General features: G+C 31.6%; 1 protein-coding gene across 1 annotated transcript in view; it reads right to left on the reverse strand.

Annotated features, from left to right (window-relative positions):
* LOC135963201 (NADH dehydrogenase [ubiquinone] 1 beta subcomplex subunit 2, mitochondrial-like) overlaps positions 1-11,919 on the reverse strand; it is a 91,189-nt gene extending 79,270 nt beyond the window's left edge. Inside the window, exon 1 of the mRNA XM_065514969.1 lies at positions 11,736-11,919. Within this exon, the coding sequence (XP_065371041.1) occupies positions 11,736-11,833 (98 nt within the window). The 5' untranslated portion in view covers positions 11,834-11,919. The remainder of the gene's footprint in view (positions 1-11,735) is intronic.
* Between the last annotated feature and the right edge of the window lie 5,502 nt (positions 11,920-17,421).

Here is a 17,421-nt window from a genome sequence, read left to right on the forward strand (position 1 = left end):
ACAATCATTGGTTAAATTCCGGCAAAATATGTTTCAGGATTAATATAACAGCGTGTTAAGCTGAGTTTAACTGACAAGTAAGAAACTAGCTCTTAGGTGGTTATTGCTTATGACCACAGATATGTTAACCACGCTTCATTTGTATTTTGGAATTTAGCTATTTCATGTTGTCTGATTTTATGAATTCTCATTATTCTTAATTCCGTATTAAACCATTTGTTAATGTTATTTTGTTGTACTATACATCTTTTAATCGTATATTTGTTCACCGTTTCTTCAAAACATTTATCTAGCTGTAGGGCTTTCGTATTCAAGTTATCATGTTCATTTCAATCTATTATTGCACTTAAATGCCTATAAAATAAGTTCTTATTATATTTAAATGTCTCTTTGTATTCATTACTTTTTTCTTTTGGGTAGTTTTTTTATATTTTAATGTTTATATTTAATGACTCATAGTCCGCTATATTGTCTTCTTCTCTGTTTTCTACTGTTACATTTCCACTATTTGTCAACATGTAGTCTATAATTGTTTTTGATCTGTTTGTTACACGAGTATAATTATTTACTATTTGTCGAAGACCATTATCTTTTATGCTATTTTCGATTTTGTGCTTATAGTAACTATTTTGTTTCCAGTCAATATTAAAGTCTCCACTAATTATAATATCACAGTTAAGATCACAGATTTCTTCTAAAAAAAAAAAAAAAAATTACATCAAACGCCGTACAAAATTCGGCCTCACTACAGCTAGGGGACCTGTATACTGCACCAATTACTATGTGTATGGTATCATATTCTGCTTTGCAATTTAATATCCAGTATTTTGAGCCTTCGATTTTTTCAAGTATTTTAGTCATTCTCTATATTTTTTTAAAGTATATAATCACACCTCCAGTTCTTCGGGAATTTGATAAGAGATATCATTTGTTCATAGTTTTGCCAACTTCATTTTCTTCAGTAAAATGTGTTTCGGACAGTATTATGAAATCGAAACATCCAATTTCAGCCATTATTTCGATTAAATTGAAGTTATTTATTAATCCTTCAACATTTGTGTACATTCTATGTATATTCTTTGGTTGTTACATATATAAACCTAAATTCCTTTTCTTCATTTTCAATTTGTTCTGGTATACTGGACATTCTTTATTATTTGTTAGATGATTTTCATCTAAACCTATGTTTAGTCTGTTGTTCATTCTCACACAGTTTATACATTTATTTATTTGTTCATTATTGCATTCCTTTGTTTTGCGATTCCCATGGCATTTCAAACAACTCTCTTGGTTCTTACAGTCTTTCGCTATATGGTTATATCCTTTACATTTTAGACATTGGACCACTTCTGTTCCATCGAAAACTCTACATCTTTCCCATCCCAAATTTACTTTTTGTGCAGTTATCAGTTTGCTGTATGTATCATTGTCTACTATTAGTTTTACCGTATATATTATTTTATTGTTTATTTTATAATTATATTTTTGTATTATTTTTATTTCACCATTATTTATTATAGGATTTTGTTTTCTTAGTTTTTCTATTATTTCCGATTCTGCATATTCAAATGTTATGTCCGTTATTTTAATTTTTAAATCTTTTTGACTGGGCACCTTAATTTCGTAATTTTCATTTAATTGATTTTGTATTGCATTTCTTATTTTTTCTCTTCAATATTTTCGCTTTGTATTACCACTGTCCCATTTTTTCTGTTTTCCACCCTTGGATAAATACATTGTCAAATGAGATGTTTATAAAGTCATCAGAATTTCCGGAAAAACCAAAAACTATTGCATTTGTCTAGTTCTTATTGAATTTTAGTCTATTTAAAGTTGCCCAATTAGACGTTTGTAATAGAGAATAGTTTATGGTTGCCTCATGACAATCAAGGAATTGTTTATTTTTTATTTATTTTTATTGATTTCAATACATAAAAGCCTTCGTGGCCAATTATACATGTATTATTACCTGTAAAGAGTAAATTTATATCGTCAGCAAATATATACAGTATTGGCCATAACTAAAGCACCCCCTCAATGGATTTTTTCAAATCATAATTTTTTTGATAAAAACGGCTTTTTTGGGATGTATTTTGTATATATTTTATTAACTAATATTGTTAATGTTCATTTAATATTCATTTAGTAAAAGATAATTTTATTAAAAATTAATTTAAATGATAAATCATATAAAAACTCAAAACGCAACGGACAAAACAAAAGCACCCTCTTATAAGATGTTTAAAAATTTGACTCGGTACTGCATATTCGTAATGTGAATTATCGGGAATCACAATGAATTGACTTAAAAATTCCAAAAGATAAAAATATAGGAAGACGTGGTGTGCAAAATTTAAGTTTTATACAGTTTATTGTGAAAAAAACAATGACAAGGAACAAGTACTCCAGTAAATTTGAAATTAAAGTTATTGAAGACTGGAAGACGGGCTTATCACTACATGAATTTAGTAAAAAATATTCAATTAACAGATCAGTTATTTCCAGGCTCGTTTCAAAATTTTTTAAATCTCCGGTGCATTCTGGTTCCTTGATCAAAAGAGCAATACAAAAAGATCCTACAGCATCAGCTATTCAAGTACGAACAAGTTTAAGATTATGCGTTAGCGAAAGAACAATCCGTAGAAGAGTAGTAGAAGCCCGATTATTCAGCTGACGACCAGCTAAAAAAACATTTCTATCAGCTAAGAACAAGAAAGCTAGACTTAAATTTGCCAAAGCCCACATCGACTGGATTGTCCAAAAATGAAACACAGTACTGTTCCCTGACGAATCCAAATACAACTTAAAAAATTCCGCTGGAATAAGGCGTGTACGCAGACCAAAAGGAGAAAGACTGAATCCTAAGTATTTCAAAGGAACAATTAAACATGGAGGTGGCAATGTAATGGTCTGGGGTTGCTTTTCTGGTCAAGGATTTGGGCCAAATCATAAAATTTATGGTATTATGGATCGGTTCATGTACCGTGATGTATTGAAAGCTGTAATGTTGCCTTAGCCAGTGAAGAGATGCCAATTATAGGGAGCTTCCAACAGGATAACGATCCTAAGCACCCCTCCAAAGTTTGTAAGACTTGGCTACAGAGCAATAAGATTCAAGTTGTTCATTGGCCTGGTCAATCTCCCGATCTCAATCCTATTGAGAACTTGTGGCACATTGTTAATATGTAAATAAATCGTGAAAATTGTTGAAATAAGGATCGGAAATTTTCACGATTTATTTCATGCCGTTAAAATAGCCTGGGAAGAAATATCTAAAAACGCCATAAAAACATATTATCTTCTATGCCAAGAGATGTTCTTGTGCCATCCAAAACATAGGATTTGCAACAAAAAATGAACTAAATTTTTTTTTTATAGTATATCCTTGAAGGGGTGCTTTAGTTTTCTGTTTCATTTTCTACCTTAAAATATTTTTTGATTTTAAGTTACCTCTTATAGAAAGGTTAACTTTGAAAGTATTTGTTTATTAATACTAAACATATTAACAAATGAAAATAATATATAATAGATATTTAAAACTTTAATTTTATACAAAAAACTACCATATGGAAAAAATTCATTGGCCAATACTGTATATTTGACATTTCACTTCCGATTGTTGAATTATTGTTTGGTTATTGATATGAATAGGGGGGCATGATTATCTACGCAATGTAAATGTTATGTGTGTACATTTTTGCTCGTTGACTTTAATTTTCCATTGTTTTAACCATTTTTCTAATTCAAATATGTGGTTTTGTAAGTAACGAGACGCTTGCTGAGGGTTTTCATGAATGCTTAGAATAGCAGTATCATCAGCAAATGTTGACGTATGAGTGCGATTGTTAGTTGGCATATCAGACGAATATATCAAATAAAAAAAGGTCCCAGGATACTGCCTTGGGGGACTCCAGCTTCAATTGGTTGTGCAATACTTAAAAAGTTTCCATCTTTAACCTTAAAAGTTCGACCAGTTAAATAGCTTTCCAACAACTTATGTGTGTTTGCGAGTAAATTTTGACTCAGTTTGTATATTAATCCAGCATGCCATACCTTATCAAACGCTTGAGAGATGTCGATGAAGAGTGCGGAACAGTATTTCTTTTCTCACCATATTTACAAGTCTATGGGTTTGTTCGATAGTACTGTGTTTTCATCTAAATCCAAATTGATGATTCGGAATACAATTGTTTTCAGTTAACGTCGGGTACAACTTGTTCATAAGTATCTTCTCAAATAGCTTTGATATATTAGACAATAGGCTGATGGGTCTGGATGATTCTACTTTTGTGTGATCTTTGCCCGGCTTGGATATCATAGTAACCAGTGAAACCTTCCATTCTGGAGGATAATATTCAAGTCGTAATATACCATTAAAAAAAAAGAATTATTTTTATTGCTATCCGGTGTAGCTCCATAAGCATCTTGTTGCTGATCTTGTCCATACCAGGCGCTTTCTTGGGATTTAAATCAACAATAGCATTTTCGATCTCTCGAATCTCAAAACGTAGGGGTACGGCTGCTCCAAAATGGGGTGCAACAGGTGGCAACTCAATTGCTTCGTTTGATGTGTTCGGTGTAAATACTTTTTTTAAATGATTAACTAACATATTCCCTTTTTCAGTATCATTTCTTGCCCAACCACCACTTGAATTTCGCAAGGGAGACTTACATATAACTGGTCTTTTAAGACTTTTTGTTGCTCGCCATAATGAGTAATCCGAATGCGGGGACTGGACAGGCTTTCTAAATATTTATTCAATGATTCCATTTTTCGAAATTCCCAGAGCTTTTTAAGTCTTTTTATACAATCTTTAAGCTTCGGGTAGCATGTTGAGCAGCCAGTTTGAGATTTTTATCGAAATTGATAAGAGAGTGATCGATGTTTTCTGGTGTTCTTAGCGGTATGTTATCCGAGGTATTTTTATATTTGAGCCAATTTATTATTGTGCCTGCCATCGCTAAATTACCAGTCGGGGATACAATTTCTAGGGGGCTCAATAAAGTAACAATAGTGGGTGAGTGATCTGAAGATAGTTCCAGCGAGGATTCAATTTGAATCATTTCTCTAGGGACATTTTTCCTCACGCTAAAATCTATAACATCCGGTATTTTTCGTGGGTCAGTAGGCCAGTAAGTAGGTTGGCCGCTCGAAAGCACATTCAAATCCATTTTAGAAATTGTATCGAACAAAACACGACCTTTAGGGGTAATCAGTCTTGATCCCCAGAATGTGTGTTTAGCATTATAATCGCCAGAAGCCAGGAAACGGGGCCCTAGTGATTTAAAAAATCTATTATATTGACTTTCTGTAATTGAAAATCTAGGGGTGAGTATATCGATGAAATCACTAAGTTTCGATGAAAATCTTCAAGACAGATTGTAGTAGCTTGAAGATAATCTTCACAAAAATCTCACATTAAGTAGTGTTTGATTCGAGTTTTTATTAAAATTGCCGAGCCTCCGCATGCTCTACCTCTGGGATCTTTGGTGTCATATATTACATATCCATTTATTCGAAATGAACTTCTGGACGTCAAATGAGTTTCAGAAACCAGCATTACATCAATTTGTTGGTTTCTTAAAAAATATTCGAGTTCGTTTTTGTGTTGGCGTATGCCGTTTGCATTCCAAAAACATATTCTTAGGCAGTTCGTGGTCTGATTGCATCTTAAGCATTTCATGCATCATGTTACTCATTGAGTTTGTAAAGTTATTTACCGATTGCACAAGAGTTTCTATTGTAGATTCTAGTCGGGTAAAATTGAAAATTGGCGTTTGCTCTCTTACCTCTGGGTTCACATTTTCGTTTTGGAGTTGACGGACTTGCGTCTGAGTATGGTAGTTTCTAAGTACATTTGCATATGTTACTTTGTTGTCATATGTCTGTTGCAACGGGGGGTAGTTAAAATTGTTGTTATTTAATGGCTGAGCGGGGAAAATCTTTGGTTTCTGCCTTTGTGATTTTTTAACAATTGAGTAGACAGGACAACCCCTGTAGTTTGCTGTGTGGTTACCTCCGCAATTGCTGTATTTTTTTATTTTAGGATCATCTTTGGATTTGTTACATTGGGATGTGTTATGCAACTCCCCTCAAATAACACATACTGGTGGCAATTTGCAATATGCCTTGGTGTGTCCATATTCTTGGCAATTCATACATTGGACGGGGCCAAATCGTTTGTGTGGTTCTTCTACCGTAATTTTACGATGCGATAAGTACTTCAGGTTATATATGGGATGTGTTTCATTTTTTTCAGGTTTATGTCACCGGGTTCAAGTTCAACACGGAAGAGTGGTTGGGGTTTTTTTTCGCGATTTCTAATATTTATCACATTTTTTGTCTTAAAGCCTTTATCTTCTAAGCTTTGCTTTATTTCGAGTGGTTCAACATTACAGTCAATACCCTTTATTACAACTTGTAGACCCTTTCTTCCTTTCAGCTGATAAGTGCAAAAACTTTTCTTTTGAGTTTCAAAATATGTTACAACCTTTCTATAATCGTTTTCACTATTGACCTATTTTAGTTTCATGAATCGTGCCTTTCTTGATTGGGATAACGTAAAAAGATTTCTCTCCTATTAATGAGATCAGGCTCTGAACCAGTGAATTTGAATTATTTTCTCTCAAGTAAATAGGGGTGGTTTTGTAGAGGTAATTTTATTTACTGGTTCATCTGTTTCATATTCCAGAATAGAAAAACGATTTCCATTGTTTAGTCTAGCAGGTTCACTATCCTTATATAATTTAGAAAGGGGTGCTGCTTTAGAAGACTTGGGACTTCGTGCCCGTTTTAATATTGTAACATACCGGTCCATTCCAACCTGTATTTGGGATTTATTATCTTTATTTAATGGTTGACTAATCTTGGGTATAGCGCCGCTTAATGGGTTAATTTTAATTGTTGTCGGTGTGGTGGATTTCGTTTCTAAAGCTGATATTGCTAGCATACGTTCAGGCGTAAATAAAGTATTTGTATTTTTTGGTAACTCCAGATTAACAGTTGGGTTTTCTTTTGTTTGACAATCATTAGTTGTTGACAATGCGGGGGAACAAGAACGAGTACGGTTAACAGGCTTGGCGGTTAAAAACAAGTTGTCATCTATTCTTCTGTTTGTTTTGTTTATATTTATTTCATTTACATTAACTGTAACGTATGCATTTCTGCCGTTTACACTTAGCTTTCGCTCACTGTTTTCGTTAAAGAGACTCATTAAAGAGTATTTGTAATTACTTTCGTTAACACTCTTGATCTTTATTTAATAGTCAATGCACAAAAAAAGTTCAAAAAAAATATAAAGAATTTTCTTTACTTATTTGTCTTTTAGTTGTTGTTTTGATTTTTTTATTTAATAATATTATTAAAATAAAAGCGTCCTTTCGCGTAAATAATAAACAGGTGATATTTATATTTATTTTCCGATAGATACATTAAAATAACGAATTAACTCGGAGTAAAAATAAAACACGTCCAGTTTCAATCACGATCAACACTCGACTGTGAATGTTTTTTTAGCTTGTAATGAAGTTTGCCAGTAATTTTGTTAATTGAAATGAAGTATTTTTTATGTTGTTTTGTTATTAATAAATAATTGTATTAAATTGTTGAAATGAATTTATTTATATTTTGTAGGAAATTCATCAATCTATCTGGTGAATATATTTTTCTATTAAAAATCTCTACAATACGGCCTTTAAATCGACCTTAAAGTACAATGAGAATCCTGTGCCAATAGTTAAGTTCGGCACTGTATTTTTAAATATTTTTCATAATATACAGATATATATCGATCTACTGTGGTTGCCATAACATAGGCAACTGGCAACAGAATTTTACAAAAAATTATTCATGAGATAGTAATATTTTTTATTATTTAAAATGAGAAAATGTAATTTAATCCACAATTATTTACATTGAAAAGGAAAAAGCGAAAAAAACTACGTATAGGCTGATATTTCATTGGCCAAAACACATGGAACTTAGTGCTTCGAAAACATTTATGTCTACAAAACTTTCCGATTTCCCAATGGGTCTAAGATCTGGTGATTTTGGTGGCCATTCCATTACCGAAACTCTTTCTTGTGCACTTTTGTAAAATTCAATGGAGGACTGACATCGGCGAGACATTAAAACTTTCAAGTTGGCAATAAAATTTGCAGGAATAGCGTTCCAAGCATCTACCAATCTTTGAAATATAATATCTGAATTAATAAATTTTCGAGATCCATTCATTGATTCACGATTTCCCAATGGGGCTAAGATCTGGTGATTTTGGTGGACATTCCATTACAGAAACTCTTGTGCACTTTTGTAAAATTCTGCTACCAGCTGCATATGTTATGGCCACCACTGTATATATGTACTTTAGAGTGCTCCAAGATTGTATGGACGAAAAAAATTTTCTAGGTGGGACGGCCTCCCCCCTCTAGAATGGTTCTATGTATTGTAGAAACTCGTTGTGTAAAATATTAGGATGATAGGATAACGCTAACTGGTGCCGCAACGACGCTGAAGTTTTGAGGTGCATTTACAAGGGGAAAAAATGAAATTTTTTCAGATTTTGTAAAAATTTTGGCATTAAATAATTACTTTTGCAATTTAATTTAAAAGAATCGAAATGTACGCGTAATTGTCGTTCTAATAAGATACTAAAGACAAAAATTGGTTAAAAAATGTTAAAGTTATTAAAAAATCGCCAGGCCATTAACGTGTTTCAGGCCACTAGAACAAGAAATGTAGAAACAAAATTAACATATTTGGATAAATATTATAATAAAAGTACATTTTTACTTAAAATATATCCATATTTACTTGTATATGAGTTTTTGTCTTCGTTGGATACCGTTAACCTATTCACAGGTATGACCAAACAAATTTAATTTTTTTAAAGGCAGTTTCAAAACTCCAATTTCAAATTTTTAAAAATTTTGTTAAACAAATTTCAAAATTTTTTGATCATCACATTGGGATTTATTGAAAACATAATAGGGAATAAAAATATGAAAATACCTCCAATAGTTATTCCGTACCTGCGATTTAAATTTTGAGATTTTCAAGAAAAACTTTTTTTTTGGCCATATTTTGACGAACTTTACTGTTATGATTTTTAAGCAAAAGCTATTCAGAATATTATATTCCAGGTAATTTTAAATATAGTCTGAAAGTATTACTAAAATCGGAACACGTTAACCCTTAAATCGTGAAGGTCAAAGGTCAAATTTTTCAATATTTGGAATTTCTCATGGAAAGATAGCAAAATGTTATATATTTTTGGGCCGATTTTGATGAAACTTAAGAAAAATATAACACATAGTCTAGTATTTACAAAAACTGCAGACAAATTATAATTAACCCTTAATCAGAAGCAACAATAAGTCACGCCATTAAAAAATAAGGGTTGAACGGCCGTATTGCCCGAAAAAACCTTTCGTGAATTTAATGGTTTTTTCGGGCAATACGGCCGTTGAATAATAGGTTAAAATTTACCTACCAAGAGCTAGTTTCTTCCTTGTCAGTTAAACTTTGCTTAACACGCTATTATATTAAACCTGAAACATATTTTGTCGGGATTTAACCAATGATTGTGTTTCTCACTAGTGAATTAATTTTGTTAGCATTGACATACATTTCAGTCAAATCACATGTTTATTACTAAAAATTTTTCATATAAATGGCAATACGTTAAATTTTATAAGAAAAAGCAACCGCGTACATAACTTTTTTTGTAAATTTTAACTTTGTAAAAGAAAAAGTGACATTAAAGTATATAAAATGTATATTAAAAATTATATTGATGTTAATAAAAAAAAATCAAAACAAAGAGCTGCTGTGCTGAATTGTTTATTTTATACTTAGGTTTAACTCACCAATGATGCTCAGTTAAACCGAGATTATATCGTAAATAAACAATAAGTGAGAAACACAATTTTTAGTTTAATTTAGGTTTAAACGAAGAATGTAGATTATCTTTATCCCAGAAACTAGATCTAAGGAGCATATAAAAAATATGTAAATTGGTGGAAAGACGTAGTTTTCTCGATGAAAGCAAATTTAACTTATTTGGAAGCTATGGAAAAACTACGATCATAAGCATAAAGCCCACGTTGTTCGTGAGTGGTTGCTTTATAATTGTCCGTAAGTGATTAATACACCTGCCCAGTTTCCAGACATGAATCACATAGAAAATGTAGGGGACTATTTAAATCGCTGAGTCCGCGAAAATCCCGTTTCTTGGAAAAACGAAATCAAAAAAAGGATGCAGGAAGAATGGGATAAAATCAGTGTTGATTACTTGCAAAACAAATTATAACATGTTTAATAGTCTTTCTGAGGTTATGGAAAATAAGGGATATCCAACAAGATATTAAATTATTTTTTTTAAATTTGTATTTAAACAATGTTATATGTGCTAAAAAAAAACGAATATTAATGATGTGTCAATTATTTAAGTTTTTTGGTTTTTGTTTTAATTTTTTTTTGTTTGTTCAATATTCAGAATTCTTAAATAAGTTTTTTTTTATCTCTTAATGTCTTATGAATAAAAAAAATTTCACGGGTTTTTTTTATTATTTTCTATTAATTTTGTTGACTTAGTAACTCGAATATTAATGAGAATCACAGTATATTATACGAAGCCTGTGTTCGACTTACCATAGAATTTAAAACTTATATAGGTATGCGAATGTTATGTTTGACTTACGATAGAATTTAATACATATGAGCACGGTCGTATGCCGCTAATCAAAAAATTATTTTATTACGAAGCCGATGTTCGATTTACCAGAGTTGAAAAGCCTTCCCCTACCCTTCATTTTAGGGAATTCAAAAATCTATCAAATGATAAAAAAAATCTTTCAGTTACAAATTCAGAGGCAAATAACTCAAAAATATCCCCTATTTCAAAATTTATTTTTTCCTTGGCGCCCATAACCCAGATTTGTTCCAAATATTTCTCGTTATATCCGGCCTTCGGACGTGCAGACACAACACAGTGTGTGGAACACCGACTGCCGGAAGGAGTGGCGCCAATAGACTACAGTTTTGCCCATTAATGGGTCGATTTTGGATGGCAAACGAATTTCAGTTGCGTTGCCAGAAGGCCACCACAAATTTCTGATTGCCAATTTTTCAACAGAAATGATAGCTGCCAGTTTCCATCTGTAATACCATTTAGGCAACTGACAACACAATGTAACACTGTGTGCCGGTTGTAAATATATGCCAACAAATGTTATGTATATGCCAAATGTTATATATATGCCAACAAATGTTATCTCCGCAATAGAACAGTTTGACGTTTCGTTGTACACTAAAATGGAAAAATTGTAAAATGTTCGCACACAAGCCCACTAACAATCGAACAAATCAGAAGAAATTGAAAATTTTCAATTACTTCTGATTTGTTCGCTCACAGCCCCATTAACAAGTAACAAGACGTCGAACACGAACAAATCACACTCACAAATCACCCGTGTGTAGGCAGCTTTAGACAAAAATACTGTATTTCTCATACAAATTTGTTTAAGATCTGGATTGCCGCCCATAAAGTAGAGTTCAGTAAACAATTTTATATTGTTTTTATAACCATAATTATTATTTTTATAGAGTTTATTAAACAATTTTATATTGTTTTTATAACCATATAATTAATATTTTTATAAAAGTGTATAAGTACTATCTTTTATATTTTTGTGATATATTATATTCATGTTACATAATAATATGCATTACTTACACATGACTGTTCCTATACTGCATACAAATTTTATTTCCACATCTCCTCGATGCGTTCTGTAAAATTGGTTTATATAGCAACTTTATTTTAGATATCATTTTTAAATTACAATTCGAAATTTCAATTAAATTTTGATGGAGAACAACTCAGACTAGTCCAGATACGCCACAATCAAAGTATATTTACACAAGTACATGCCACTCTACAACAAATCAACAATAAAAAAACAACATTCATTTTGTTTGTGTAAAAACTTTGAGATTGTCAAAAACTGTTGACAAACATAGAAAGAAAAACAACAAAGTAAAAAATTTTGACAATCTCACAAGTATTTACAAAGGAAAATGAAATAAACAGAGATCACTTGCATGTACATGTATAAATAACGTGAGCCAAGATAGCGTCGACGAGATAGTGTCGATTTTGGGAATTTAAAAAACCGGGAAGTCGAAATACCCAATTTATGGGAATTAAGAAAATCGGGAAGAAAAAAACCCAATTATATAGTAATATTAATGCAAATGGAAATAAAAGCAAAAAACATAAAACCTAAGAAATACTAGAAAACTATAATTTAATTTTAACAAAAATTACTAGTTGGAATTTAGGTATAAGAAGGTTAATCAAAAATGGCAAAAAAAATCGTTGCTGATCTACCACGGGAAATATGGGAAGTGGCTCGGTACAAGCCATATATATTATGAAAGTAGACAGTTTTTGGAACATAATGAGACAATCGTGCTAAAAATCGTGTGAGTGGTTCCATAGAAAAATGACTTCCTCCAAAATGGCCAAAAAAAATCGTTGCTGATTTATTACGGGAAACATGGGAAGTGGCTCGGTACAAGCCATATATATTATGAAAGTAGACAGTTTTTGGAACAAAATGAGACAATTGTGCTAAAAATCGTGTGATTGGTTCCAGAGAAAAATAGGTTCTTCCAAAATGGCCAAACAAAATCGTTGCTGATTTATTACGGGACACATGGGAAGTGGCTCGGTACAAGCCATATATAATATGAATGTAGAGGGTTTTTGGAACAAAAGGAGCCAATCGTGCTAAAAATCGTGTGAATGGTTCCAGAGAAAAATTACTTCCTCCAAAATGGCCAAAAAAAATCGTTGCTGATTTATTACGGGAAACATGGGAAGTGGCTCGGTACAAGCCATATATATTATGAAAGTAGACAGTTTTTGGAACATAATGAGACAATCGTGCTAAAAATCGTGTGAGTGGTTCCATAGAAAAATGACTTCCTCCAAAATGGCCAAAAAAAATCGTTGCTGATTTATTATGGGAAATGTGGGAAGTGGCTCGGTACAAGCCATATATATTATGAAAGAAGACAGTTTTTGGAACATAATGAGACAATCGTGCTAAAAATCGTGTGAATGGTTCCAGAGAAAAATAGGTTCCTCCAAAATGGCCAAAAAAAATCGTTGCTGATTTATTTCGGGACACATGGGTAGTGGCTCGCTACAAGCCACATATATTATGAAAGTAGAGGGTTTTTGGAACAAAATGAGCCAATCGTGCTAAAAATCGTGTGAATGGTTCCAGAGAAAAATAGGTTCCTCCAAAATGGCCAAAAAAAATCGTTGCTGATTTATTTCGGGACACATGGGTAGTGGCTCGCTACAAGCCACATATATTATGAAAGTAGAGGGTTTTTGGAACAAAATGAGCCAATCGTGCTAAAAATCGTGTGAATGGTTCCAGAGAAAAATAGGTGCCTCCAAAATGACCAAAAAAATCGTTGCTGATTTATAACGGGACACATGGGAAGTGGCTCGGTACAAGCCATATATAATATGAAAGTAGATATGGCTTGTACCGAGCCACTTCCCATGTATCCCGTTATAAATCAGCAACGATTTTTTTTGGTCATTTTGGAGGCACCTATTTTTCTCTGGAACCATTCACACGATTTTTAGCACGATTGGTTCCTTTTGTTCCAAAAACTGTCTACTTTCATAATATATATGGCTTGTACCGAGCCACTTCCCATGTGTCCCGTAATAAATCAGCAACGATTTTTTTTGGCCATTTTGGAGGAAGTAATTTTTCTATGGAACCACTCACACGATTTTTAGCACGATTGTCTCATTATGTTCCAAAAACTGTCTACTTTCATAATATATATGGATTGTACCGAGCCACTTCCCATATTTCCCGTGGTAGATCAGCAACGATTTTTTTTGCCATTTTTGATTAACCTTCTTATACCTAAATTCCAACTAGTAATTTTTGTTAAAATTAAATTATAGTTTTCTAGTATTTCTTAGGTTTTATGTTTTTTGCTTTTATTTCCATTTGCATTAATATTACTATATAATTGGGTATTTTTACTTCCCGATTTTCTTAATTCCCATAAATTGGGTATTTCGACTTCCCGGTTTTTTAAATTCCCAAAATCGACGCTATCTCGTCGACGCTATCTTGGCTCACGTGTATAAATATACTTTGGCCACTATTGACAGAGTTGTAAACAGCGCTGCCAACTTTTTTTGGAAAAATCGTCAATTTTTAAAAAAAAATCGTCAAAATCGTCAAGTTAAAGGGCACCATACACTATCAAAATGCTTGATGTCACTTTCGTGTACGTGTAATTTGATGCTTTGATGTACACTTGATTGATGACTCGTCAATCTGCATTTTATTTTTGATTTTGTGGTGTTAACACCAATAGCGGGAATTATATTTAATTTTTATTTGCACAAAATGTATTTAAAAATTTCAATATCGGATGCATCTTTAATTGCAATAACGAGAACATGTTGAGAATAAAGAAAAAATCAAAAATAATAAGCGAAATATGTAATATAAAAAATTATTCTCTTCATCCGACACGCTCATCAACCTAACGCATTGAAATATTTTTGTAAATGACTTCGTGATTGATGAAAAAACACCATACACTATCAAAAAGTGACATCAAGCATGCTAAAAATCAAAATGTTTTTGATTTTCCATCAAGCGTTGTCGGTGTCACACATACAAACACATTTTCACTAATACTACCATAGTGCTTGATGAGTATTTTGATAGTGTATGGTGCGCTTAAAAAGAAAAATATCGTCAAGACAAAAATACGTTAAAAATACCAAAAATATTTTCTTATTAACTTTTTAAATATTTTTATTTTATTTACATGTAAATAAAGTTATTATTTAATAAAAAAAAAAATAATTTAATTTTGGTATTATGTACATTTCTGTTTGACATTTGTTTAATAAGTCATTTTTAATTGCTATATTAAAACACTGAGAATTATTTAACTTAAGATAATCTTTTGAAAACAATATTCCTTGTAATGTTGAAGAATCCAAAGCATTTCTGATTTTTGTTTTATTTAAATTTCCAATATTAAAATTTTTTTCAACGTTGGCCGACGAATGTGGTAGTGCCATTAAACTCGAAACAAATTGTGTTTTTGGGAAGGCCTTTGCATTATTGACTCTAAAATAGAAATATTTTTCCAATGTTTGGAGTTCGGTGAATTTCATATTACGTAATTCTCGAACTTCATTACCAAGTTCTTTTCCATTTAATAAATTTGGTATAAAATTGACTGTCTGCCTTTCAATTTGTACATTGCAAAAGGGGACTTACAATATTTTAATTTTAGGAAAAAAGGTTTTGCTTTTAAAAAATTGTCATTTTTGTTCGCGGGGAAAATGAAAAATCGTCAATAGTCATTTTAATAAATTTGACTTAAAAAATCGTCAAAGTTGGCAGCGCTGGTTGTAAAAGTATTGAGTATTTGGGTACTCAGTACTGGTGTTGCCAATTTGGAGATCTTTCCATCAAATCTATGGTTTTTATTTACAAAACGCGAAAAAAATATGTTTTGGACAGGGTTTAAAATTACTACTATATATGTCAAAACAAGTAAGAGTACTATAACTTCAAATGTACAAAAAATTGTATCTAATTCAGCAATTTATAACTGAAATTCCTATTAGAACGTATGAAATTTAACAATTTATATACTTAATAATTAGTTAATACGTTTGGATCAACATTTTTCAGTTTTAACCTCAAGTGAAGGAACAGAGTATAAAAAGGGTATTCAAATATATATTTAGACAAATTTCAAAATATTTGGTGGTGGGAATTATGTGGGAGCTATGACCTATTATGATTCGATTGTCATAAAATGTTTTAAAGTGATTTTTATGTATTTATATGAGAGGTGTGGCCAATTATGGACCAATATTTACAAAATTCAGCATTATGATTTTTGAATCCAAATTACTGATCTGTGTACTATTTTGGTTTAATATATGGATGCTGGCCCTAAGAATTTGAGGACTAATTTAGTAGAATTTCATATAAAGAACGCTATTAACAAGAGTGGACCTTATGTGGGAGCTATGCCGAATTATGGACCAATATTTAAAAAATCTTGTACGATTCTTGGTTCAGTATAGATTTTTTGTGGATATTTGTGCATGTTAATGTGTTTTCCTGAAGTGGTGATATATATGTATATGAGTATTATTTTTGTCGAATTTTGGCATGATAAAGGAATTTATAAGAGATTTATGAGTACTTAACTGATTTTTGGAAGTGGACCTTATATGGGAGCTATGGTGAAATATGGACCGATATTCACAAAATCCTGTAGTATAAATTATGGATCTGTGTGAAATAATGTTTTGATATTGATATTTTTAGATATTTATGTAGGTTATTGTGTTTTTCAGAAGTGGTCCTTATATGGGAGCTATAACCAATTATCGGCCGATCTTCATAGAATTAGGTACAGCGATTTTGTTATATATGGGGATTCAGATTTCAGCTTGATAGCGACATTTATAAGACATTTATGCTTATTTAAGATATTTTCGGAAGTGTACTTTATATGGGGGCTATAGTCAAATATGGGCCAATCCACGAAAAATTTTGTAATATATTTTTTTTTTTACCACGAAACTTATTTTTGCTGAACCATAGAACCATATTTCGGGAAGAAATTTGTATGGGGGCTAGGAGAAATCATGGACCGATTCTTATAATTTTCACCAGAGTTACTCCTTTTATCATAAAAGTAACGAGTGCAAAATTGTATGATATTAGCTGCAATATATTTACAAAAATGTCCAAAAATATGTGAAAATTATCAATTTTTTTTTGAGGTTGTCCCAAACTTTAATTCATAACTTTGGTTCCACTGTACCGATTTCGCTGATTTTCAATACCAAACTGCTTAGGACAATAGTAAACATTTTTCTTGCAACTTTACTAAGTTTGTTTGCGTATTTTGGACGTGAGCGTATTTTACACAGACGGACAGACAGACGGACATGGCTCAATCGACTTAGAATTTCATAAGGATCAATAATATATATACTTTGTTGGATGAATATTTCTCAATGTTACACACGAAATGATAAACTTATATATACCCTCATTCACCACTTATGGTGGTGGAGGGTATAAAAAGTGCAAATTTCATATTGTTACGTTTTAACCTTTTCAAAACTTTTGTTTATATCCTTTAAATAAACCGGATACTTTTGATTGCAAATAAAAGCCGTTTAGTAGTTTAAAAATTGTAACAACTCTTTATTTATTTAAAATGTACAACAATAGAATTAAATAGTCACTCAATGTTTTTTTTTATACACGTTTAAAATTCGCAGAAATACAGACACACTTTATAATGTACACGAATTCACT

Source organism: Calliphora vicina, chromosome 1 (genome assembly GCF_958450345.1).
Source record: "Calliphora vicina chromosome 1, idCalVici1.1, whole genome shotgun sequence".
Classification (NCBI taxonomy): Eukaryota; Metazoa; Arthropoda; class Insecta; order Diptera; family Calliphoridae; genus Calliphora; species Calliphora vicina.